At 34.2% G+C, this 26,703-nt stretch overlaps 6 protein-coding genes across 13 annotated transcripts; 5 read left to right on the plus strand and 1 right to left on the minus strand.

Moving 5' to 3' along the window:
- Window positions 1-3,854: 3,854 nt before the first annotated feature.
- On the plus strand, window positions 3,855-5,202 carry LOC108219405 (serine acetyltransferase 1, chloroplastic). The gene has a single exon (XM_017392831.2). It carries the CDS (start codon window positions 3,954-3,956, stop codon window positions 5,037-5,039), a length of 1,086 nt encoding a protein of 361 aa, XP_017248320.1. The 5' UTR covers window positions 3,855-3,953; the 3' UTR covers window positions 5,040-5,202.
- A 133-nt stretch (window positions 5,203-5,335) lies between these two features.
- On the plus strand, window positions 5,336-8,824 carry LOC108219404 (cytochrome P450 71D9). Its single transcript, XM_017392830.2, has 2 exons — window positions 5,336-7,797; window positions 8,050-8,824. The coding sequence occupies exons 1-2, from the start codon at window positions 6,904-6,906 to the stop codon at window positions 8,659-8,661; spliced, it is 1,506 nt and encodes a 501-aa protein (XP_017248319.1). The 5' UTR covers window positions 5,336-6,903; the 3' UTR covers window positions 8,662-8,824.
- On the plus strand, window positions 8,493-11,573 carry LOC108219403 (premnaspirodiene oxygenase). 2 transcript variants are annotated; one of them, XM_017392829.2, is made up of 3 exons: window positions 8,493-8,630; window positions 9,325-10,199; window positions 10,440-11,573. In XM_017392829.2, the coding sequence occupies exons 2-3, from the start codon at window positions 9,330-9,332 to the stop codon at window positions 11,079-11,081; spliced, it is 1,512 nt and encodes a 503-aa protein (XP_017248318.1). In that variant the 5' UTR covers window positions 8,493-8,630; window positions 9,325-9,329; the 3' UTR covers window positions 11,082-11,573. The 2 variants fall into 2 exon arrangements, with proteins under 2 accessions (XP_017248318.1, XP_063947372.1); XM_064091302.1 differs by having other exon boundaries at window positions 8,499-8,630; window positions 9,433-10,199.
- A 245-nt stretch (window positions 11,574-11,818) lies between these two features.
- On the plus strand, window positions 11,819-13,699 carry LOC108219509 (premnaspirodiene oxygenase). Its single transcript, XM_017392989.2, has 2 exons — window positions 11,819-12,839; window positions 12,947-13,699. Exons 1-2 carry the CDS (start codon window positions 11,961-11,963, stop codon window positions 13,556-13,558), a joined length of 1,491 nt encoding a protein of 496 aa, XP_017248478.1. The 5' UTR covers window positions 11,819-11,960; the 3' UTR covers window positions 13,559-13,699.
- Window positions 13,700-14,218: 519 nt separating this feature from the next.
- LOC108219510 (DNA-directed RNA polymerases II and V subunit 8A) lies at window positions 14,219-18,715 on the minus strand. 4 transcript variants are annotated; one of them, XM_017392990.2, is made up of 6 exons: window positions 18,579-18,715; window positions 18,008-18,109; window positions 17,220-17,377; window positions 16,216-16,310; window positions 15,967-16,072; window positions 14,219-14,479 (listed from the first exon to the last, which is right to left on the minus strand). In XM_017392990.2, the coding sequence occupies exons 2-6, from the start codon at window positions 18,078-18,080 to the stop codon at window positions 14,465-14,467; spliced, it is 447 nt and encodes a 148-aa protein (XP_017248479.1). In that variant the 5' UTR covers window positions 18,081-18,109; window positions 18,579-18,715; the 3' UTR covers window positions 14,219-14,464. The 4 variants fall into 4 exon arrangements, with proteins under 4 accessions (XP_017248479.1, XP_017248480.1, XP_063947373.1 ...); XM_017392991.2 differs by having other exon boundaries at window positions 18,527-18,686; XM_064091303.1 differs by lacking the exon at window positions 18,579-18,715 and adding an exon at window positions 18,176-18,198.
- A 1,415-nt stretch (window positions 18,716-20,130) lies between these two features.
- Window positions 20,131-25,015, plus strand: LOC108219517 (cytochrome P450 71D10). Of its 4 annotated transcripts, none has more exons than XM_064091692.1 (4): window positions 20,131-20,249; window positions 20,650-20,732; window positions 23,047-23,839; window positions 24,184-25,015. In XM_064091692.1, exons 2-4 carry the CDS (start codon window positions 20,716-20,718, stop codon window positions 24,805-24,807), a joined length of 1,434 nt encoding a protein of 477 aa, XP_063947762.1. In that variant the 5' UTR covers window positions 20,131-20,249; window positions 20,650-20,715; the 3' UTR covers window positions 24,808-25,015. The 4 variants fall into 4 exon arrangements, with proteins under 4 accessions (XP_063947762.1, XP_063947760.1, XP_017248491.2 ...); XM_017393002.2 differs by having other exon boundaries at window positions 20,181-20,249; window positions 23,036-23,839; XM_064091690.1 differs by having other exon boundaries at window positions 20,168-20,249; window positions 20,650-23,839.
- The last annotated feature ends 1,688 nt before the right edge of the window (window positions 25,016-26,703 follow it).

Consider the following 26,703-nt stretch of genomic DNA (forward strand, 5'->3'; position numbering starts at 1 on the left):
ATATATCTCCATAATTTCAATTTTCAAGGCTTGACTTATTTAAAACTTGGTTGAATTCATGTTTTCAAGACATAAAGTAGGGGTATTCCACCATTTTCAAGATATTAATTAGAGGTATTTAATGAAAAAGTTCATATAATCAATTATTCCTTGGTATGTGTTTTTTTTCAAAAATGGACAGATAAAAAGGGACGGAGGGAGTATCTAATTGTCGGAAATGCAAGATGATCGGAGAAATTTAGACAATAAAACTTTTTTAATGTCCGAAATGAAAAACTTATTATTATCATTTTAGTCAAGTAATAGGAGGTCCAATAATATACGTAATTTTTAATCCATTACCATTTGAGTGCCGCTTTCATTTCATCACAAGTCGAAATAACTTATTCGTCCGTTTGCATAAACATTTATAAATCAACCTATGATTTATAAGTCGGAATATGAGATCTGAAAATTTTAAATTTGCTAGTGATTCGTTTTATATTTTTGAAATTTGAATTTATAAAAATATAAATATCATTTAAAAAATTAATTTATAATAATTTATTATTATATTAATAATTTTTATCCTGTGTAAAACTTATTCAAACACGTAAATAAGAATTTATTTATTATTTATTCTCTTTATATATTATTTTCTTAAGTTGCGTCAAACAGGCTGGTCTTTCCTTGTCATAAAAATGTTTCCAATTCGGTTAATGTGATTGAATATATCTTTAAAATTCGTTTAATGTGATTAAATATATCTTAAATTTATTATAAATTTTTAAGATCAATACACATATTTGGTAAATTTTGGTTAATAAATCAAAACAACGATTCCAATCCATGGATAAGAAAATGGGTTTTTGGGAGTTGAGCACTGTACTCCCTGTCTCCCTCTATTAGTGGTGGCCAAACGAGATGGACGTGACGTGACGAGACGAGACGAGTTGTAGGCGAGACGAGACGAGACGAGTCATATAATACTAAACTCGTGTCCAACTCGCGAGTTTGGCGAGTTGGACGAGTTATATATAAATATTTTTTTAAAATGCCTGGCGCTGCAGAGTCCGAGTCCAGCCGTCAAACTCGTCTCGTGACGAGTTTATTTGAGTGAAAGGAAATGCATCAGGGCACTAGTAGAGTTGTAAGCACTAGGCAGTAGTACAATGCTACAAACTAAAAGTGTTCATATTTTATTTTACTTTTGCAAATCGGCAGCTATATTAAGTAGTTTGAAATTTGAATATTTCAAAATAGAAGTAATCTATCAATATTATTAAAGTCGTAATATTAAAAGTAATTTTAAAAATAACACATGCAACATACATATAAAAAATATAATATTATTATATATAATATAATTATTAAAATACAACTGGTGATATAATATTAAAAATATAATATTACTACATATAATATAATTATTATAATATAGTATAAGTTTTTTTGGTTTTTTATAAGGAGAAATATAGTATAGTTGTAGATATATAAACAGATAAATTTAAACTCGTCTCGTTACGGTACCGTTTTTATGCGAGTTTTTATGCGAGCCGAGACGAGTCGGGCCGTTTGAACTCGTTCGTTTGGCCACCTCTACCCTCTATCCTTCTACTGCTTTATCCTTCTACTGCTTGATACACATTTTAAAACGCATATAAAATATAACTCTATAACTTATTTTTAAAACTCTTTTTTCTTGTGTAAAAATTTAAACATCAAATTTTTATTTAGCAAAAAAGTTTAAAATAATTTATCAAACTACGTTTTACAAAAATATTAGAATGCGTGCCGAACTCTTTCTCCCGGAGGGAGGAGTAAAGAATAGCAGCCTTTGAAAGTGGTGATTAAAGATGCTGAACCCCACCTTTCAATTATTATTATATCATCTCCTTCAGTTACATTGCACTTGGACACTCCTACACGGTAGCCCTTGTTTTCTTGTACTAATTCCTTTTCTTGGGAAATGTCATGTATCCTGAACTAGTGAACTGTACTAGAGTGTCCTATGCGTTCTTACTTGTTTAAGGAATATTGAAAATTTGGGAAATTTTTCGAGAATATCATGTCACCTCCTCAATTAGCTGATGTTTTTTCAGAAAATTTTATCCCAAACTAGTAAAGTCTCCATTATTTTAATATATATTTTTATTAACAATTTTAAATTTATTCTTTTTAGTTTATTATGTTTAATGCATCATTTAAATTTGCTGATAATACATCTCTTGTTTTAGTTTAAATGATTCATTTATTAATTTAGTAATATTATAAAATGTATATATGATAAATACAAGTAAAGATGGAAGACACCCTATATGATAAGACTATTTAATATGTGTGAAATTAAATTAAAATATGAAAAATATAATCAAAAGATACGAATCAAAGTTCGATAAATGAAATGAATCTATGAATCAAAGTTGGATACAATTCAATTCATGTGGGGGAAAAAAAAGTTGGATACAATTCAAATCTTGACAATCATAAATCAGCGATCACACTACAAGATAAACCGTCTCTCTTCTTTGTCGATCAGTTTTCGTATATTCGATTAGACGCTAAACCTTTTCTCAGAAGAAATGACTTATAGACATACTGCGTGTTTACAGTTTACTCAATTTTATACTTCCAACCATATACATGTTTACATGTACAGGAGATAAAAATTTAATTTGGATAACACAATAACATTCTAAAAATACCTGACTTAACCGATTATTTTATAATACTTAACACAGACTTTAAACCTGCTCCAATGTGTCACGAAAGGTCACTCGACTGCGAACCAGTCATTTTATGTGGAGAGAGAGCAATTGAGCATAAAAAGGTGGCTACAGAGAAATGGGAATCTTTGGGGGCAAGTGGGAGAAATACAAAATCTTGGACACTCGATCGAGAGTGGAGCCAACAAAAATTACTAACGTCGGCGGCCTGCCACGAACACTGCTTCACTTCAACTCATCTTTTGCGCATCCATCCCCTGCTTTTGTTCTAGGCCACCGGATTCCACAATTATTTCTTCGGGCCGTTTGTTTTACTTTATCGTGTAGAAATAAATAAATTGTTTACTTTAAGAAAGATATGTACGAATATATCAAAAAATTTAAATATCAAATAAAATTTATCATAAACAAGAAAACGTTAAATATTTACTCCCTCCGTCCCCTTCAATTCTTATCATTTAGAATGGAGTGTTCGGCACGCATTTTAAGGCTAATATAAAATATAGTTCCATAACGTATTTTTAAAATTTTCTTTTTCTGAATAAAAATCTAATGTTTAAACTTTTATACAAAAAAAGAAATTTATAAATATAAGTTATATAACTATATTTTATATGAGTCTTAAAATGCGTGCCGAACACTCAATTCTAAACGATAAGAATCGGAGGGGACGGAGGGAGTATTAATTATATAAATATGATTTCTTTTTTAAATAAATGCTTAATTTATGAAAAAAGTTGGGTCAAATATGTCTTGCACGTTTATGTCTCCCTTTCTCCAAAATCATACTCCAACTCCGATGAGCTGATACGAATTCGAACTATAAAATACGAAATTGGGTGATAGTTTTAATATTTCTAATAATTTTCAATTGACCTAAAATTAAAATCAAAACAAAACAGATAAAATATAATAAAAAAGGGCAGTAGGTAGGATTGTTTGTTTTAAACTATGTTATCCGCTTTACCGTCAGTGAATATATATATCCCACCCTGATAATGACTGAATTATTATTTCTATGGCTGCTACAATAATTCAAAGAATGAATATAAGAGGCGTTTATAGTTTATAGTTGGAAAATGCCTAGGTTTACAACCCCAATGCTTGTGTCATTGCTTACCTTGACTAAAAAATATAAAACAAAAACACAACATTATTGATTTTTGTCGGATCTTGTTTCTACTTATAATACTATATTTTTCTTTCACTTGCCGAGAAATTGCTATCGTTTTCTAAATAACCCTATCCATGTATTCACTTGTATCTCCACCCTTATATATATCTATCTTCATCTCCTCTTGTTTTTCAAGAAATAATCACAACAAGCTCTCTGCTTCAACAATGGCCGCTTGTATTCAAACAAAGCCCATTTCTCAGAACCCTAACAGGTCCAAAATCGATGACCATGTTTATGATTATGCAAAATTATACCGACCCAGTTTCCAAGATTATGAATCTTGCTTGCCCTTTTCTCAGATTCCTGAGAAGATGTCTGGTTTGAGTTTTGTTGAAGATGGTGATCAAGATTTTCTTTGGAGGACAATGAGAGAAGAAGCTAAGCTGGATGTTGAACAAGAGCCCATTTTGTCAGCTTACTATTATAGCTCAATCTTGGCTCATGAATCTCTGGGAAGAGCTTTGGCTAATCATTTGTCGATGAAATTGAGTGATGCAAGTTTGCCTAGTGGGTCCTTGTTTGATCTTTTTGTTGAGGTGTTTACTGAGGATCAAGAGATTATGAAATGTGTGAGATATGATATTGTTGCTGTGAGAGAGAGGGACCCTGCTTGTATAAGTTATGTGCACTGTTTCTTGAATTTTAAGGGCTTTTTGGCTTGTCAGGCTCACAGGGCAGCACATAAGTTATGGTCACAGAATAGGAAAATCTTGGCACTTTTGATTCAGAATAAGGTGTCTGAGGTTTTTGCTGTGGATATTCACCCGGGGGCGAAGATCGGGCGAGGGATATTGCTTGATCATGCTACTGGAGTTGTTATTGGAGAGACTGCTGTAATTGGAGATAATGTGTCAATTTTGCATAATGTGACATTGGGAGGTACTGGTAAGGCTTGTGGAGATAGGCACCCGAAGATCGGTGATGGGGTGTTAATAGGTGCAGGGACTTGTGTTTTAGGGAATGTTAAGATTGGTGATGGTGCTAAAATTGGAGCTGGTTCAGTAGTGATTAAAGGCGTGCCTGCTCGAACAACTGCAGTTGGGAACCCTGCTAGGCTAATTGGAGGGAAAGAGAATCCAGTTAAGCTCGATAAGATTCCTAGTCTTACTATGGACCATACTTCACATATTTCTGAATGGTCTGATTATGTTATTTAGATTGTACTTAATTTGCTTTTAGTCTTACTTAGTTATATGCTGTTGTTTACCATGTACAATTGAGAATTGAGGTTCTCTTGTTATGCTTGTTCTAGAGGACTGTCTTGTAATGTTTTACTCGACTACTCGTCATACATATATATAAGTAACACCCTTTGGTCTCTGATTTTTCTTGCGAATAGCTTTTTTGTTTGCTCCAAAGATTTTTTGTTACAAATGACTAAATGAGTATGATCTAGAACAAGCTTTGGTATTACCAGGTGCAACATTATATCATTTTACAGCTTGTCCACTTGTTTGCATTCCTTTTTATGTTATTCATGTATGGGATTGACTGTCAGCAAATCTTTCGCTATGATGCACTTCTGATGACGATAGGAATTTATAACTGCAGTTCTCAGTAAGGATCGCGTATCTTTATTTTCCTAGGAAGGTAAGTTTTTCGTTTTTAATCATCCTTTTATGTTCAACTTGATTTGCATCTGCAGTAGATATGATTGTGAAATATTTTGCGGCTATGGATCTGTTTAACATTCGTGACAATAAAGAACAGACTGGATTATTGGCAGTTTCTTTTTTCTTGGAAATCTTGGCAGTTAGTTGTTCCCATCACAAATAACTGTTACCCTCACAAATAATTGAGGCAAGTTGCTGGTTTTTTGGGTTAAGGAAGTTAGTTACAAGTCACAGTATTAGTTCATTGACTAATATCAAGATGAAATATCATAGAAAATTAAATAAAATAGATTAACTGAAGATACTAAACGAACATGCCCCCCTTTATAATGCATTTTTTTTTACAACTAAAATGATGTTATATTGTTATCGGCTTCTGAGAACATATATTGAACTGTTTGGTACATCATGCAATTGAGTCTTTTCTTCTGTGTGTGCCTGTGGTGTATGTAGTGTTCTCCTGTTGCTCTTACACAATCTGGAATAAACATAGAACCTTAACTAGTGTACCTGATATTTGTGTAATGTGTATGAGAATGGTGGGACTGGGGACAACAAGTATTTGCTTTACAGTTGTATGGTAAAAATTAACATGTACTGGATATAATATTTTAACTGTAATAGCTCCATTATTTAGCACTTTCTTTGCCTTTTTTTCTTCACTTTCATTTACTGAATGTTACATTTATAATATGATCCCCACTCCCCAGGCACCTGATATTATATTCTGGTCATTTTCGCAGCTTGTAAGTTTAAATTTTCTGGGCTTGTATCTCGCCACCATTTTGAATAAATTTTATGTCTTTATCTGCAATGTTAAAGTGTCCATTGGTTTAGACCTATAGTATCATTTCTGCCTAGAAATCTTATAATCCTGCGTTCCCATTTTCTTTTAGTCAGCCTGATATTTGGCATAAGCACGACAATGCTATAGCAATATAGACAGACCAATATATAGTTATTGGTAATTCCAATGATTAATTTGTTTTCTTTGCATTTAGGAACTGGCACTTTAAGACGAAACTCAAAATCTGATTGTTAATGTTTCTATATGCATGATCAGCTCGATAAAAGTTACTGCTGGTATGTAGGACAAAGCTGTCCAGTTGCCGAAGTACTGATACCTTCTGATGGTGATAACCATTATTTGTTAATTGTTCGTCTTATCCTCTTGATTTTTATGAAACAGCTACTTAAGTTCTTCTTCGCCAGATCCCAATGCCAATCTTGTTTACTAGTTCTCAGAAACAACCAAATGTAGAGTATTCTGCACCTAGATCCTAACCTCACAAAGGAATCATGAACCAGAATAAGGCCAAAGCTGGGACTTTCTATAAGGGCATATGGTTGATGACATGCATAATTTATCAGGCAAGACTTTCTTTCACTCTGTTTATTAGATTACTCGATGGAGCTTCCATTTCCATCAATACTCTTCACCTTCCTCTTCATTGTGTTTCTATTAGTCAAATTCTGGAATAGATTTGAAACTAATAACCGGTTAGCCCCAAAATTGCCTCCCGGGCCATGGAAGCTACCCATCATAGGCAGCATACACCATATTGCTGGCTCTCTACCTCACCATACGTTGAGAGAGTTGGCAAAGAAGCATGGACCTTTAATGCACCTCAAACTTGGTGAAATTTCTGCAGTTGTCGTCTCTTCACCAGAAACCGCAAGGGATATTATGAAAATTCATGATATAAACTTTGCTTCAAGGCCCATACTTCTTGCAACAGAACTTATGTCTTATGGTTCTGCAAATATAACCTTTTCCCCATACGGTGGCTATTGGAGACAAGTGCGGAAACTGTGTGTGTTTGAGCTTTTGAGTACGAAACGAGTTCAGTTGTTTAGATCTGTCCGAGAAGCAGAAGTAGCCAACCTGATCAAGTTACTAGCTTCTACTAACCATTCTCCTGTCAATCTTACTGCGAAATTGTTTGCAACAGCATATAGTACTACCTCGAAGGCAGCTTTTGGTGATGAAACCAAGGACCAGCAAACTTTCATATCAATTGTCACCGAATTGACAAAAATTGCTTCTGGATTCAATGTTGCTGATTTGTATCCTTCCATTAAGCCTTTTCAGTGGATTAGCGGGGTCAGGCAAAAACTCGTGAAGCTGCAACAACAGACAGACCAAATTCTGGAAAAAATTATAAGGGAACACATAGAAGCCAAAACAAGAATGACTGGTGAAAGTGGTTTACATGAAGATCTTGTAGATGTTCTTTTGAAATTTCAGGATAAAGGTGGTGAGTTTCAACTGAAAAAGGACAACATCAAGGCGGTTCTCTCGGTAAGTTCGTATTGTTATATTTGCTTTATAACATGATAATTTGATATGTTCAGTGATATTGCAGCAATATGATCTAACAAGATAGTCTGGAATGATAAGTCTTGTTACTACAAGGAATTTGAAATGAAGTAATTACTGTACTCGTCAGTGGAAAAACTTATGATCGTATTAAAGCTGACAAGGTTGTAGGACTATAATGCAAACTATAAACTATGTTCACTACTTATCTAAGAATCCTTGATCCTGCACCAGGATATTTTCGTTGCTGGAAGTGAAACATCAGCCACTGCTGTTGATTGGGCAATGTCAGAAATGCTGAAGAATCCAAGAATCATGAAAAAAGCACAAGATGAAGTGAGACAGGTCTTCAGTAGCAAAGGAAGTGTTGATGAAACGGAATTTTATAGATTAAACTACCTGAAATCAATTATTAAAGAGACTCTTCGGTTGCACCCATCTGCTCCTCTATTACTTCCAAGGGAGTGCCGACAGAAGTGCAAGATTCAAGGATATGATATACCAGAGAAAACTAGAGTCATTGTGAATGCTTGGGCAATTGGAAGAGATCCAAAGTATTGGGAAAAAGCTGAATGTTTCTATCCAGAGAGGTTTCTCGATAGCTCAGTTGATTACAAAGGGGCTGATTTTGAGTATATACCCTTTGGTTCTGGAAGGAGAGTGTGTCCAGGCATGTCATTTGGCATTGCCAACATCGAGCTTTTACTAGCAAATTTTCTATACCATTTTGATTGGAAACTCCCCTGTGAGATGAAGAATGAAGAACTGGACTTGACAGAGACGTTTGGCGTAACAGTTAGAAGAAGAGACGATCTGTATGTGATTCCTATTCCTCATTACTTCTGATTCAATATTAATACTTGTAACAAGCATGAGACATCTGAGACTGCTTCATGTTTCAATAGGCAATATGTCTGATTGTACTTTCTTTATACCCGAATCAAAATCATGACAATGTAGCTGCAGAATTTCTCGCAGTAAATTCATATATACCGCTCAATATTTTTTATTGCGTTTTTATCAGTTTCTGTTATCTTTTTTGTTCCAGAAAATTTTACAGTCATGTATTTCTGAATATTCGTTTTTATAATCTGTAAGCCAGTCGTTTCTGATACTTTCCTGCACCTAAATAAAAGGTCTCAGAAACAATACCATGCATAATAACAGTTATCAAATTTATCCCCCGATTTATACCGGTATTTTTAACAATACCATGCATAATAACAGTTAAAAGATTCCAGTGATCCCAAAAAGTACTTTTTAGAATACAATACCATGCATAATAACAGTTAAAAGATTCCAGTGATCCCAAAAAGTAATGTAGAAACGTGTAGAGACTATTCGATTCTCAGAAATAAACGTAAGTATTTAATATTCTGTAATCGAATCGAATATACTGAAAAATTATAGTATATAAAGAAGTAATTTCTTTTTGGTCTATTACTATCTTCTCATTCATCTTATTAGAGCTATTCTGTGTAATAAGCCAATATCATTCATTTTTTTCAGTCCTCATGGAGATCCTCCTCACACAGTGTTTACCCCTCATGTTTGCCTTGTTTCTCTTTATATTCGCGGTGATTAAGACTGTGAAAGTTCCTTCAAATCTTCCTCCAGGGCCATGGCAACTGCCTTTTATTGGAAACATTCATCAGCTTGTTGGTTCACTTCCCCACCGCATTCTCAAGGACTTGGCTGACAAGTATGGTCCTATTATGTCCCTGAAGCTCGGTGAAGTATCTGCTGTTGTTGTTTCCTCCCCGGAATTTGCTCAAGAAATAATGAAAACACATGATGTCAGTTTTGCTGATAGACCCCATCTGCTAAGCGGAGAATTGTTGGCTTATAACTCTTCTGACATTCTCCTGTCTCCATACGGTGAGTACTGGAGACAAATGCGGAAAATTTGTACGTTGGAGGTATTTAGTGCAAAGTGTGTCCAGAAGTTCGAGCCCATCAGGAAAGAAGAGGTCGAAAATCTCATCAAGATAGTCTCTCAGAATGAAGGATCAGCAGTTAACATCAGTGAATTGCTTTTCTCCCTGACTACTGGAGTTACAGCCAGAGCTGTTTTGGGAAAGAAGATCAAGGATACCGAAGTGTTTGCTTCGTTCTTGAGGGAAACGGTGGAGTTGTCATCAGGTTTCGGGGTGGCTGACATATATCCTTCACTGAAATTTCTGCACTTGATCAGCGGGGTTCAAGGTAAGCTGGAAAAACTTCATGTAAAAATCGATAGGATACTTGAAAACATTATAAGTGATCACAGAGACAGGAAGAGCGGAGTCGAGCATCAAGATTTGATTGATGTTCTTTTAAGCATACAGAAGCAAGGATACCTTCAGCCTGCATTGCCTGACAAAAACATCAAAGCAGTCATCTTGGTAAGAGGCTTTTCTTTCTTCTTCTTTCGTACCATTAAATTGTTTTACTATGTATCAGTTGTCAAGCTGATAAGAATCTGCATTTTCACTAGTAATTCAAGCAACCCTTTGTTTGAGTCTTGCCTGGGAAATTGTAGTCGCGAAGATGTACTTATTTCTGTAACCCTCGTATAAGCTAAAAGTATGAGGACAGCTTTTTGGGTCACAAGATTTTTTGTTGACTGATTATTTCTGTTTCAGGGAATAGTCTCTGCTGGAAGCGAAACATCATCAATAACTATGACCTGGGCAATTTCTGAAATGCTGAGGAATCCAAGAGTGATGGAAAAAGCACAAGCTGAGTTAAGAAAAGTGTTTGATAGTGGTGTAGATATTGATGAAACAAGGCTTCATGAACTAAACTACTTGAAGATGGTGGTCAAAGAGGCATTAAGGCTGCACCCACCTACACCCCTTTCAATTCCAAGAGAATGCCGACAACAATGTCAGATTAACGGCTTTAACATACCCGTGAAGACCAAAGTCCTTGTCAACGTATGGGCAATTGGAAGAGATCCAAAGGATTGGGCTGATGCTGAGAGCTTTATGCCAGAGAGATTTGAAAATAGTTCAGTTGATTTCAGAGGGACGGATTTTGAGTATCTACCATTTGGCGCTGGTCGAAGGATATGTCCTGGAATGCTGTTCTCCTTACCTGCTATGCTGCTGCCGCTTGCCCATCTCTTGTATCATTTTGATTGGAAACTCCCTGGTGGACTAAAGAGTGAAGAACTCGACATGACTGAGGCTTATGGCGTAACATGTGGCCGTAAACATGATCTGTATGTTGTTCCTACTGCCTATACTCCACAGAAGATGGCAAAAGCCAATACTACCTTCTGATACACAGCATAATGTGATGTCAAGAGTATCATGTCGAGTCGACAAGTGCAATTTATTTGTTCTATTCACCTTTTTAATAAATTTTTGAAATGAGAAACTGCTGGACTGCTTATCAGAAATCGAGGTTTACTTAAGTGCCTATTGATAACTATATTATGTTTTATCTGGATTTTCCTCACTAAGCTGTCACATATCTGTCAAATAAGTTCATCATACTTTTTTATCGCGTGTAGTTTGTCTTTTTTCGTAACAGAACAAAGATCATGCCAGTTTATCTGCAGAATTCATCGCAGTAAACTAAAATATACCAGTGAAGGTAAGCCATCAGAGAGATTCATCATAGATAGCTTCTGGAAGACAATTGTCTTTCCAAGTTTCTGTTTTCAATTACTGTTTCTGATTGCTGATGTTTTCAATTACTGTTTCTGATTGCTGATGTTTGTGATGATTTCTGATTGCTGATGTTTGTGATGGTTTCTGCTTGCTGATGTTTGTGATGGTTTCTTGGGATGATTATAGTGACTTAAAGTTTCTGTTTTCAATTACTATTTCCGTCCATAATGTTTTAGATATGTTGTAACAATCATCTGTGCCGACAATCATTTGAAGGGCTAAGTTTATCCATATATAGATCATTTGTTGTAAGTCTGACCTCAAGCACAACAGTGTGCTGCAAAAATTTTGAGGTGTGTCCTCATATGCATGCGTATACAATAATTGATAAAAAATAATTGAGGCTAAGGTTTATGACAAGGATTCAGACAAAGGAGTCAAGTCATAATAACAAACTGCAGTTATCTCTCTGATATTATAAAAGAAAGTTTAACAGTACTATTCAGTCCCCAGACTACAACTATCTAATAGTATTATTCAATCCTCATGGAGACACATATACCCAGTTTATATGCTCCCTTTGCCTTGTTCTTCTTCCTATACATGGTGCTGAAAATTGCAAAATTTTCGAAAACTGAGAAGCTACAACTTCCTCCAGGGCCGCGGCGACTTCCTGTAATTGGAAACATCCACCAGCTTGTTGGTTCACTTCCTCACCACATTCTCAGAGACTTGGCCAAGAAGTATGGTCCCCTGATGTCTCTGAAGCTTGGTCAGGTCTTTGCGGTGGTTGTTTCCTCCCCTGAAGTTGCCGCGGAAATACTGAGAACACATGACCTTAATGTTTCTCAGAGGCCCTATTTTCTGTCAGGGGAGATTATTGCTTATAATTCTTCAGACATCCTCTTTTCTCCATACGGTGAGTACTGGAGACAAATGCGGAAAATTTGCACGTTGCATGTGTTTAGCTCAAAGAGTATTCAGAAGTTCCAGCCAATAAGGAAAGAGGAGGTCTTGAATTTCATCAAACAGGTTTCTCAGAACGAGGGATCAGCAATTAACATTGGCGAGGAGTTCTTCTCATTAACGACTGGGATTACATCCAGAGTTGCTTTGGGGAGGAAACTTAAGGATCCGGAAGTATTTGCTTCGTTTGTTAAGGAAGCAGTGGAGCTATCATCAGGCTTCAGTGTTGTTGATATGTATCCTTCCGTGAAACTTCTTCAGGTGATCAGTGGGATTCGGTATAGGCTAGAGAAGGTGCACGAAAAGATGAATAAGGTACTTGAAACTATAGTCAATGAACATCGCGACAGGCTGAGAGAAGGCAATGACCAAGACTTAATAGATGTTCTTCTGAGAATTCAGAAGCATGGATACCTTGAGGCTCCTCTAACTGATGACAACATCAAATCAGTCATTCTGGTAAGAAGCTAAACATTTTTCGTACAATTAAAGTACTATTGAAATTGCACTTATTTATCAGTATTGCTCTAATTGTTTTTCTGATTTAAGAGTAATTTATATTGCAGGGAATAATCAGTGCTGGAAGCGAAACATCAGCATTAACTCTAACCTGGGCAATGTCTGAAATGCTAAAGAATCCGAAAGTGATGGAAACAGCACAGGCTGAGGTAAGAAAAGTGTTTAAAGGCAGTGAAAATGTTGATGAAGCAAGGCTTCAGGAATTGGACTACTTAAAGCTGGTGATCAAAGAAACATTGAGGCTACACCCCCCTGCACCCCTGCTAGTTCCGCGAGAGTGCAGAGAAGAAATTAAAATAAACGGCTTCGACATACCTGTAAAAACCAAAATCATTGTCAACGTGTGGGCGATAGGGAGAGATCCAAGATACTGGCCTGATGCTGAGAGCTTTAAGCCCGAGAGGTTTCAAGAGAGTTCGGTTGATTTCAGAGGGACTGATTTTGAGTATATACCGTTTGGTGCTGGGAGAAGGATGTGTCCTGGAATGTGGTTAGCCTTGCCTACTATGATGCTGCCTCTAGCTCAAATGTTGTACCATTATGATTGGAAGCTCCCTGATGGACTAAAGAACGAAGAGCTGGACATGAGTGAGGCTTATGGCATAACATCTGCCAGAAAACAAGATCTGTATGTTGTTCCTGTTGCCTGTACTTCTTGAAAGATGACACAAGCCAATACTACAACCGGAGTGTAATGTAAATTATGTAATAACTAGCGCCACGAGGCATAGAGATGTTCTTATGCGTGTGATGTTGCTAGTCTTTCAACAATACAATAACAAAGGGTTACTATTATGTTAGGTTTGGTTCTTTATTGTAGTGCGATACAAACAGGTTTCTTATTATTTGAGCGTTCCACTTATCATAGCGGTGAGTTATAATGCCAAAATCAATAAAAGCACATATCAGGTTTGCATGTCCGAAAAAACTATTCTACAAGAAAATATTGTAAGAGAAAACAAATACTAATTTTATTTATTATCATCTTACCTATAAAAATCCCTATTTGTAAAAAAAGATAGAAGTGACGACTGATAAATACATGAAAACACCTGATTTGATTACTTCAAGTACCTAATTCGATAATTTCAAACACTTAATGAACAACTAATAATATCATAATTATATATATCACCGCCAACCAAACTATTTTAGGCAATAATTGTAATCATATTAATTTTATATTTTTATTTGAAAAAATATATAAGCTTCAGTTCTGATATATATGCTATATCATTTTATTAATATAACAATTACTAGTATATAAACATAAAATACTGTCGGGACCTGTAATGGTTATAAACATAATGAGAGATAGGTAGCCCGAACAACAAGACTTAATTAGCTCTTAATATATGACGTGCCTAAAAAAACCCAACACAGCTTATTGTCACAAACTGATGATATTCACAAGAGGTTTTCAAACTTCCAGTGCGAGGCAAACAATCATTTCATGAACAATGGAGAAAACATAACATTTCAACAACACCGTTATCTGACTACTATTGCCCTGCAGTGGTGTTATTAATAGGAAGAGTAGACTTGTACAAGCCAAAGAAATATGACTACTGCCTGTCCGCCTGCAAAACAAATCAAAATAGACATGTTATTAAATCCACATATCAAGTGAAGTGCACTTTTAAGTGCTACTCAGATGTGAGCCTAGCTGTGTGGCTATTTCGAAAAACAGTTGAGCCAGCAATATATGATATTTAGGTACCAATCCTTCTGTAGTAATATCTATCACTTATTAATTTAGCCTTCTTCTCATGGAGTTTAATAAGGTCGTGAACAAAAGGGAATTGATGTATTGAGATTAATGTAGTATATATCATAGGACTTGATAAAGAAGTGACGGCTTTCAGGGATCTCAATAAAGCTGGGAGACAAATGCCCTCTTAATGCATTTTGCAGGATACCAAATTAATTAAGCTCAATCTCTAAAGGTTCGTGTGGAAGTTGGTCCAGACAGGCACCATTTAATCCAACAGTGGTACATGTCTATGTTACTATGTATGCGAGGAAGAGACAGAGCACTATTCTTAGAAAAGTTAATATGGTAGGGCAAAAGCTCTCAATACAGATAGCAGTCTGCATGGGGTTGGAGAAGGGGGTGGAGAGGGGGATTAATTAGAAACAATGCAGGGGGGAGGCTAATTTAGATGGAGGGCCATATGAAAGGAGGCCAAGTAGCTAAAGAAAAGGACACTGCCAAACTGGGCTCAAACTAATTCGACAAGCATTGTTCCTTGGCAAGGGTACAACGCTGCTCAAACTGATGAAATCTATAGCCCCTACAAAACTTACATGCCACAGCATGTGTCTAGGAAAATTAGTGAGCTCATGCAATCAGCATATATCACTGTTCTGAAATGGATTGCATTTGATTAACTAATTTATGTATTCAGATACAGAAAATGCAAGTCCAGACCATGCTCTCCCTCTATCACTGTTCTAAACCATGTGCTTCAAGTGAACTTGTACTTAAAAGTTAAAACACTACTAAAAGTCTAAATCAAGAGAAATACAACAATTTTATGTTACTCATTAAGATTGGGGTTATTGTACCACTAATGAATTTAGAAGAAAAATGGGAGCAACTATATAGAATAGATAAAAGGCAAAGTCATCATCAGTGTGGCTCAAATGTATGATGTATCAAATTAGTCACCATTACAAAAGTGACTCAGTTTAGTCACTAATTTGAAGATTTGTATCAAGTAAACCATCTGTCAGTGACTAAGTTGATACAATATTTTAATTTCTTAATGACCAAGTTGATACAAATTTTCAAATTAGTCACTAAATTAAGTCAATTTTGAAATGGGTGACCAAATTGATACATTTGGATCAAACGAGTGATGACTTTGATATCTATCCCTTTTACAAAATTTATAAATACCGACTCAAGAGATGTGTTGTCTATCTAGCGAATGTATTTCATCTTAATATACTGTAATTTGTTCAAAAGAGACTCCATATCATTTTCGGTGGTTTTCTATGAACTTGATCAACCCCTCCCTTATTAGGTTACTACACAATATATAAGGGTATTCATAAGTCATACCTTCCTCATCAAGATAAACAACCTCTGATCAAGCTCAAACTTAGCAGCAATGGAGGGATCCCCCTTCAGCATCATCAGCAATCCACCAAAAGAAACATAAATGTCCCTGAAGACAACAAAATGTGTTAGCTAAGGTGATTCAGCATTACAAAATTAAATATCCCTAACCGAATACTGCTCTTGAACTTTAAAATCAGTTTATATATGCACTTTATATTAAAAGTTGGACTAAATAGAAGGCATGCTTACGCCTTAAGATTTGCTCCTGAACCTTCCTCTGAAATTCTATATAGCTTCCCATTCATAACATATTCAAATTTGTCTGCAAGGGATTTCCGCCCACCCTGAAAATTTTAAAAATGAAATGTTGGTGTTTGAGCTTGAGGACCAAGACGAACAGCTGTATTCATGAAAATATAAGTATAACAAGCTTTAGATGCAGAAAAAGTAAATGACTTGTACTTTCCAAATACTTCATATATCATACCTAGTTCAGTTATTGTTGATTTTGCACTGGCACTCTACTTACTAACTTACATATATTACTAGGTCTACTAGCTGACTAGCAGCATATCATTGGGTATACCTAGATGACACTCAGGTGTGTTTCGAATATTCAATAATCTTATTAATATTACACAATGAAGATAGTGACTATGCTATAGAATCAGATAGCTAAAAATCAGAATTAGAGGCAATAAGATAATACATCAGGACTTGGGAGTCCACATTACCTATTCAATGCAAAACTGTCACTCTAATAGAACAGGTCACTGGTTTGAGATATAAAGGTTGTACTACACTATCCAATAAAAACTAATAGCAGAATATGGCAGATCTATAATGTACTACTCAGTTGGAACTTGGAAGGTATTAGAGACATTGTTTTGTTTGTAACATGTCAAATCTGTTGTAGAAACATCAAACATATGCATTCACAGTGTATGTCTACTAATAGCTCTAAGCCTATTGTATATAAAGAGAGAGGTGATAATGAACTGATATCTCCAATTAGCCATGAGTGCAGTTTCCACATCTTTTGATTATGTAAAACCTTTTTGGCCATATCTAAAAGGTAAAATTGATTGCTATGTTTTATATCACAGCAAAAGGAATTTCCTCATACATGATATCATGTGCTTATAGCACTCAAACCTTCCTTGTAAAGGATACTTCTTCAATGAACAGATAAATCAAAAAAAAATATCAAGAAGAAATCTACAATGAAGGGTTAATGCAAAAACACATGTTACCGGAGTAAAGTAGCCAGTATCAGGTGTTCCATCCAAGTTGAGTGTGGATGCCAGTACCATCATAAATTTGTCCCCTTCATGCAAAGGATATATATCTGTATTTACGTCTAGCTGCATGTACATGTCAAACTGCTCGCTCTTGGCTTCAATACGAGTAACTACACAATGCAGTACCACATCAGCTATCATCTATATATTATTCATGATTTCTATAATTTGACCTTGGTCAGTTGAGATACACAACAAATCATATTAGTTGTTCTCAGAAGATCACAACCCTATGTGTTAAGAAGGCACGCTACAAGTTGTAAGCCTGCTAAATCTTATTTGCACAGTTAAACATCCTAAATAAAAAGTTGGCCAGTAAAAAAAATAATGTAAAACAAAAATCAAAGTTGTTGATGCATAATAAAGCTTTAAGCAGGGAGATATGCAGCTAATGGGGCAGCTGGAAGATATTTCTACAACATAAGTAACAGAAGCAGACAATCAATGTGTATCATCTCAACTAGTATCAGAAGCCTAGAAGAAAATAGTTGCAGGAATATAACACGTATATGAGTTAGCAAAACCATATTTGCAATCAGTGATCCTAGAAATCATGGACATCTGTTAAAAAAAAAAAACCAATCCTAGTCGATTTTTAAAGTTGCGGAATATGGATTGATTAGACAGGTAGGTTAATTCAAGTGACAAAATTACCAAGAACAAGAGCAATTGAAGCTAAATATTTCCCGTAGTTGTCTAAAATCACAGAATTCTAGAAGAAAAAGAAAGAGTTGACAGACCTTTGTCGAACTTTTTACCATCTGGGTCCAGCCCTACCACCCTAAAGATATCTTGAAACAGCGTCTCAACCATCCTCACTAATCCACAAATTCAAACCAACCCTGAATTGCAAATATTTACAACACAATTTTAAGTACAATAACTCAACCAAAACAGACAGGGAGTACCTTGAAACAGAGAATAGCTCCCAAAATTGTTGCTTCAACTAAAACGAGAGCCAGGTTTTCATCTTTTATCAATTTCTTTTCTACTTCCAGATTTACCTCCCAGTATGTGGAAATAATTATTTGTAATACCTCACATTTGTTATTAATTTGTTATCAATTTCAAATAAGAGCTCGATCCTAAACACACAAAATTTAACTATGAATTACACGAATAATCAATTAAGATACCTGTAAATTGACATACATCATAAAAATATAACCCTAGGTAATTTGAGGCAAGAAAAAAAGATGGTTCTAACATATAAGGAGGATAGCTATTCAAGCGAGTATGAAGGTGTAAAATATACATACGGCTTATGTATACGTATGTTCAAGCGAAGAAGAGAGGTGGAAGAAATTGAACCTGCTAGGCTACTGCTCTAGTGCTCTGCTTCTCTCTCAATTGCAACTCTCTCTCTCTTTCTCTCTCTCTCTCTCTCTGAGAGAAGGGTTTAACAAACGTTCTTTTTGTTTTTGGCGAGATCTAATTTGTTTTCCAAAATAAACGGGTATAAAATTACAATAATTGGGGTCCATTGGCATGGTGGCCCTTGGGCTTTGCAGCGTTTTGGGCCTTTTAATCGAGTGAGCGTACTAATTTGTTAAAGCAGACACTTGCGTCAAATTCAAGCTGTAAATTTATTTTTTGCTATTTACGGCTGTTCTAAAAATTTCTGGATTAATCCCCTCTTACTTCTTACTCCCTCCGTTCCAAAATAATAGTCGCTTTGACTTTGTGCACGTATTTTGAGGTGAAAAAAAACATACTTCTACATATTATTTTTGAAATTTTCTTTTTCTGAATAAAAATAGAGATATTCAACTTTTATTCAGAAAAAGAAAATTTCAAAAATAATGTGTAGAAGTAGGGTTTTTATAAACCTTAAAATACGTGCACAAAATCAAAGCGACTATTATTTTGAAATGGAGGGAGTAGTTCTTACTATTTCATGTGGATGGTAGGTTTAATATTTGAAATCCGACTCGTTTTTATAAATTTTTTTAACAAAATATGTATAATAATTTATTAAAATTAAAATACTGTATTGCTTTGATTATGAACAAAAACAGATGTATTGATATATATTTGTTAATAATAACTGAATATTAAATAATATTTTGATATAAGGATATATCTGATTTTCATTCCAATTAATTCCAATTCTAATTAATCCTAAATCAATTGAGCTGATTGGGTATAATTTTTGACTTCTACAACCCTGTTATTTGTATATGTAATTACAAAATCAGCATTTATCGGAAATACCTGACTATGGATTGCAAACCATATTCGAAAAGCTGTTTTTATGTACCACAACAGTTTTCGCTTGTTTCGAAGCATTTTTTTGTGTGCGCAAAAAAAAATCCAAACGGAGCATAAATCAAATAAAAAAAAAATCGCAAACTGACTTAAATCAAAATTTGATATGATGTACTGTTATAAACAATTTATTTCATTTTATTTTTATAATTTTTTAGAAAAAGCTAATTCCAAAAAAAAAACTGAATTAGAAAAAAATCTTGAATCAGAACAAACAAGGTATTCATGGGTCGGACACGGGTAAAATTGGTATACGTGTAAGGGTCATTCAGTTCGAGAAGTAGTATGAGGTTGGAATGAATAATCGGGTTAAGTTAGTATGGATTTGAAATATCATATCTGATATCATGTGTTTGGTTGAGTGCTGAACTTAATATATACAATTTTGGTAAAAGATATATTATTAATTTATATTAATTAAAAAATTATCATTTTTATATATTTTTGCGTCATTGATTTAGTTTCATATCAAATATTAATATTTCATTACTTTTTGAAATAACCGTACTTGCATCTCAATTAAATCAGAATCAAACAAAAAAAATAAATAAATAAATACATCTCATGCCCACTTTCTATTGGAAATTGGAATGGACTAACCTCCTACCTCAATCTCCGCTTGAACCAAAATAAAAATATTATGTGACAATATTACGAAAATAGTAAGCCGCGTCTCATTACAAGAAAAGCGAGGAGTACACGTCATCCATGGCGGTGAGTTCTCCAGCAAAACCCTAGAGATTCATTATTCTGTATTTGCACCTGAAATTATCATCAGATCACTCATTAATTCTTCACGCAATCTCAAATTGATCAATGACCACAACGAAAAATGTTTAAATTTTAATTTATATTTTTGTTAATTTAAGTATCTTAAGGCACAACTCAAAATGCACAATATCACTGCAAGTATTCAATTGTGCTTATGTGTATGTTTTTATATATAATGATCTTGACTAGGTGCTGGATAATAATTATTCCTGAGATAGAAAGAAGCAAAGATTTGCTAAAAGTATACACAAATGAAATTAATGCATGTTTTCTTGTGTAAGTAATTGTCTCTCCACAATTGTTCATATGTCTCTATAGCTATCATTGTACCTTTGATTTGCAGGAGGACCGTGGGTTCATCGGAGGAAACATTCTCGGTTTTGTGTGGAGTTGAATTTAAGCACCGGATATGATCTTGTACTTGTGGTATGCTAATGCGGTAGAGTTAAACCTCTATGAAATAATAACCTCGGAGTCGATAATTTTTTTAGTTTATCACAGTTATTAATTTAACCAGATTAATATGCAATATCTGTGTTGGAATCGGAAAACATATTAAATTTTTTAATTTATCGTGGGTTATTAATCTATCGAGGTTCTAGTGTATGTGTATGTGGAAACGATAGGCTTGCTAGTAACTTTGTTTTTGGTCTTTAAATTTTTTTGGTTTTATACTGGCATGTTATGTGACATGTTTGGAGAAACTTATAAGTTAGTTCTGGAAGAGCAGTACTCATATAGAAACTTCTTTCAGTTATAGTTAATTCAAAACATAGCTAAGGGCGAAACCGAGTCTTACTAAGGCTCCGTTTATTCCACAGAAAATAACAAAATTTTTTTCCAAGATCTCTGAGTATTTGTTTGGGAAAAAGTTCTCGTAATTTTGGATATTTTGGTGTGTGTTTGATTAAGGAGAATATTTTCGTAACTTTCACGTGTTTGTTTAGTTTAGGGAAAAGAAAATATCTTCAAGAGCAGGAAATTCTTTTTGAAAATGTTATATTCTAGTTTCTAGGAATCATAACTCTTCCTCTACAAAAGAGGAGAACATTTTCAAACGTTGAACAACTTTTCACCATTACTAGAATTTTTTGATAAGTCAAATAGAGGAAATTGGATATATTCTGAGAAAATATTTTCCAAATTTAAGTCATTTCAGCAATTTCCAAATTTAGTTTATTTTCTTCGTTTTGCTTCAAGCATATTATTTACGACAATACTACTGTACTTGGAAGTTATTTTTATTATGTTTGGTTTACAACAATTGAAGGTATGACACGATGAAAGACTGGGGAAAGGGATAAACTAGAAGGATTACGTTATTGATATACTTTTATTAGTTCAATTATCATGAGTGAAACATCATGTTGGACTATAAAATGAATTTGGTTATGGAATTATTCCTTCAGAATTCTATAAATTCGGTAGGAATTTATAGCTATATAACATTCCATCCTATGAACTACTACCTAATGTAATGCAGTCCGTCTACTTTGAATGTAGTCATGTAGTCCCTTGTTTTTATCTTTAAGCAGTGATATAGTTTCCTAATACTTCTCTATTTCGGATGTTTTCTTAGTGTAACGTGTGAAGACTTGCATAAGTAGTAATTGACTAATTATGCAATGACAGTTTTCTCACAGCTAATATTCTTTTAATTATGCATTTTCCTTTTACCTTTATTGTTCCTCTCAGTGTAATATCCAAATATGAGGCAAAAATAAATAATAATTCTATCAAAGAATAAAATTTCTTTGTAGAAATTCTTATAGAGATACCAACATAATTTCTTATTGATTTAAGATTAGTTACAATTAGAGTAACAGAGACGTTAAGGAGGGTAGATGCAGATGATTTTATTTTTTAACGGACTTTGATACCTTCCTACAACTATATAATAAATTATCCTATATTTCCCAAAAGTTGGAAAAATCTCAATAAAATAGTAAAAGACTAAGGGGGTGTATTGAATTGGGATTTTAGAGCAATTTTTTTCATTCATGAAATCCGAGGGTATTCGATTGGGATTGTTTGAAATCCATTAAAATCTTAGGGCATTCAATTAGGATTGTTTGAAATCCATTAAAATCTTAGGGCATTCAATTGGGATTTTAAATTATGCTACAAAATCTGGTGGTATTCAATTAGGATTTTAAATTATGTTTTAAAATCCGATGGTATTCAATTCAGATTGTTTAAAATCCATTAAAATATGATGTTATTCAAATGCCGATGGATTTTTTTGGATTTTATAAAATGATGGATTTTGTGGGATTCTTCAGTGTATTTTAAGTTTTTTGAAATCCCACCAAAATCCATGAGATTTTGAAGCATTGTGCTTAAATCCTAAAGAATCCATATCAACTCTGCGACATTTTATCAAGAATCCGCACAAAATCAAAATCAAAATCACATACAATCCATTAAAATCCATAGACTAAAAACAATCCATTAAAATCCCAATCGAATACACCCCCGTTAGTATAAAGTTGACGTTTCAATAACAAACAGTATTTGGGATTATTATATATATTGTAATATCTAAGATTCTTGAAAAAAGAGAAAGAAATGATTTTAGAATTTAAGATGCTTCTCATTCATCTTTAAAAGCTATTCTACTAATAAGCTAATATCATTCATTCCATTCAATCCTAATGGAGAATACCCAGTCTTTGCCCCTCGCTTTTGCTTTGTTTCTCTTCATATTCATGGTGATCAATCTTTTGAAGGTTACTCCTAGTTCAGGGAAATCAAAACTTCCTCCAGGGCCATGGAAATTGCCTTTCATTGGAAACATCCATCAGCTTGTTGGTTCACAAACTCATCACATCCTCAGAGATTTGGCCCACAAGTATGGCCCCATTATGTCGCTTAAGTTTGGTGAAGTTTCTGCTATTATTGTTTCTTCACCAGAAGTTGCCCAGGAAATATTGAAGACACATGATCTCCATTTCGCTCAAAGACCTTATTTTCTCTCTGGAGAGATAATTGCTTATAATTTTTCAAACATAGTCTTTTCTCCATATGGTGAATACTGGAGAACACTCCGAAAAATTTGCACAATGGAGCTTTTTAGTGTAAAAAGTGTCCAAAAGTTCCGGCATATTAGGGAAAGTGAGGTCTCAAATCTTATAAAGACAATATCTCAGAATTTGGGAAGCACAATTAACCTTGGCAAGGAATTCTTCACGCTTACAATTGGGATTACAGCCAGAGCTGGTTTTGGCAAGAGGGTTGGCGAGGAAAAGGTATTCGCTGTGTTAATTCAGGAATTAGTGGATTTGTCATCAGGTTTCAGTGTTGCAGATATGTATCCTTCGGTCAAATTTCTTCATTTAATTAGTAGAGTGCGACCGAGATTGGAGAAGGTGTACAAAGGAATGGACAAGGTGTTTGGAGACATTATCAGTGAGCACAGAAAGAGGTCGGTAGCAGCGGATGAAGAAGATTTAGCAGATGTTCTTTTACGAGTTCAGAAGGATGGACTCCTTGAATGTCCATTAACTGATGACAACATCAAAGCAGTCATCCTGGTAAGTTGCTTGTCTTTTTCATTTTTTTATTTTGGAAGAATAAGATTTGTAAGATTGTTTTAGTACTTATCAAGTCACAAGTCCTATATGAAACATTGCATTTTATTTTTTTTAGGTATTTTACATGTTTTTGAATACATTACCTACTTTTTGTTATTTTGCTAAATTTAATTAATTTTGTTAAACATTGCATAAATTTATTTATATTTTATTTTTGCTACATCAGTGTATGGGGAGGGGAGCAGAATTTGAGCTGCGTGAGAGTAGCACATTTTTCTTTAAAATCTGTAAAAGTTGTTACAGGAGTATCACTAATAATTTACACTTGAACTGACTAATTTTAGGACATAATCACTGCTGGGAGTGAAACATCAACAGCAACTATGATTTGGGCAATGTCTGAGCTGATAAAGAATCCAAAAGTAATGGAAAGAGCGCAGGCGGAAGTAAGTGAAGTCTTTAAGGGCAGAGAAACTGTTGATGAAACAGGGCTTGACGAATTAAACTACCTTAAGCTGGTGATCAAAGAAACACTAAGGTTACACCCCCCTGCACCCATGTTAATTCCCAGGGAATGCAGAGAGCAATGTCAAATCAATGGCTTTGACATTCCTGTGAAATCCAAAGTTATCTTCAATGCATGGGCAATTGGACGGGATCCAAGGTTTTGGGATGATAGTGAGAGCTTTAAACCAGAAAGATTCCAAGACAGTCCGGTTGATTTCAAGGGGACAGATTTTCAGTATATCCCATTTGGTGCTGGCAGAAGGATTTGTCCCGGGATCTCATTTGCACACCCTAATATCATGCTAGGATTAGCGCAAGTGTTGTACCATTTTGATTGGAAACTCCCTGGAGGAATTAAGAATGAGGAGTTGGACATGACTGAAGAATTTGGCATCACTCTGAGGAGAAAGCAAGAACTGAATGTTATTCCTATTGCTCGTAAGACTTATCCAATGGAGTAATGTCTCTAGAATTGAAGATTGAGGCAGGCTAGTATGTCTGTAGCTAAATGGCTGAACCTATTTGCTTTCTTTTAATAATTTATGATTGTTGTTTTGAAACTTCTCTAGTGGAGTAACATCTCTAGGATTGAAGATCAAGGCAGACTAGTATGTCTCTATCTAAATATCTGAACCTATTTGCTTTGAATAAATTGTGATCATTGATTTAGTTTTGCTGATTGTTTGCTTTGAATGGGTGATTGTTTGCTTGGAATGAGTAAGGGTATTTTTTTTTATTTGTTTTTTTGCGGATTGTTTGCTTAGAATGAGTAGGGGTATGTTTTGCTAATCTGTTTTATACTTCATGTGGAAGTGATTATTTCTTCTTAAACCCATTTCCTGCACGGGATGGTTCTCTTGTTCGTTATGTTTTGGGTGTGAACATGGCTAAGAAGGTAGTTTATACGTTAACACACTTAAAATAGAGTAGTATCAACTAGGTGCTTGTTTGGTTGTCTTTCCAATGCCAAGGTATTTCAATTTTCCGGGAAGTAGCTATAGATAAAGTTATTTGGTTGAGAAAAGTAAGGGAAGAGCACGAATACTCGTGATATGTTAGGAAACCAGTACTTCCAATGGGAAGTTAATATCCGGATGCAACCGAACAAACACCAGGTTTTAAAGGTGTGCTGGTCTGCTTTCTTCCCTGATTTGTTACTGACAATATGTACTTAAAAATACATTTGAGTTTGTGATCGAGGAGCTTCATATGGAGTGTATAATGTCTTAAATATGAATTTATTTTATGCAGTACTAAATATAATTTTACTTAATTATATGTGAAACCTGTTGCAGGAAGAATGGATATAAGTAGTAACGACAACTTTATATTCAGGCCTTACTTTATTACAGCATATAATTTATTTATTTTTGACTGTTTATTTGTCAAGCTTCTTTTTTTGGCTGCTAAATAAGCTCTTCTTTTTAATACAGCTAATGACATATTTTTTCCATAGTTCTAAAAAATTAATAAACCACGTGATGATTGCACATACAATAAGCTTTACCTAAATAAAATTATATTTGAAAGCATGATATAATAGATTAATATTATATAAAATCAATTAAAATATAATCGTACACGGATTTCGCAGATTTTTTCTGAATGTTATGGATGATGACCCTTGTTAAATTTGTTTGCGCACTTCAGATGGACTGAAAATGGAAAATTATTTATTTTAGACCAGAACAAAATAATATCATAATATCATGCAGTTTGGTCCGATCAAACAGTCAATGTTTTTAATAAAAAAATTTAAAATTCAGAATTTATCAAAGTAGAAAAATATCAATCAATGATCAACACATTTTACTGAGACGTATATAATCGCAACATGAAATTATAACATATCACTATAAATATAATCCACTATTATAATCATTCTTATTGGTAACCCAATATTTCAAAGGTTCAACAAACTTTACACAATATGTATATGTACAATTTAGCTGAAGCCGTTGAAAATACCATGCCCCAATATATATCTTTATTGTTTTATAATTTAATTTCTATATTACATATATTTTTACCCGTTTATAATTTAATTTATAAATAAATTTTGATCAGAAATTGAAATTTTAAATTGATTTGTATTAGAATAAGATAATATCACATATTATAATACTAAGAAAATCAGATTTTATGTCGGTTAGGTTGGATTATGGCAATATAAATTGAAATTTTATCATTTCGGGAGAAAATATTTCCAAACTCAAATCGAGACGCACAATATTCGACTCCCATCAGATCCTTAGATCAACGGCACATATCAAACATAAATCGAAAGAATAAAACTTCCTATCTTTGTTCTTATTTCCAGTCTCCTAGGCAATAATCATGTGCTAATAATGATTAAT

This window comes from Daucus carota, chromosome 4 (genome assembly GCF_001625215.2).
Source record: "Daucus carota subsp. sativus chromosome 4, DH1 v3.0, whole genome shotgun sequence".
Taxonomy (NCBI): domain Eukaryota; kingdom Viridiplantae; phylum Streptophyta; class Magnoliopsida; order Apiales; family Apiaceae; genus Daucus; species Daucus carota.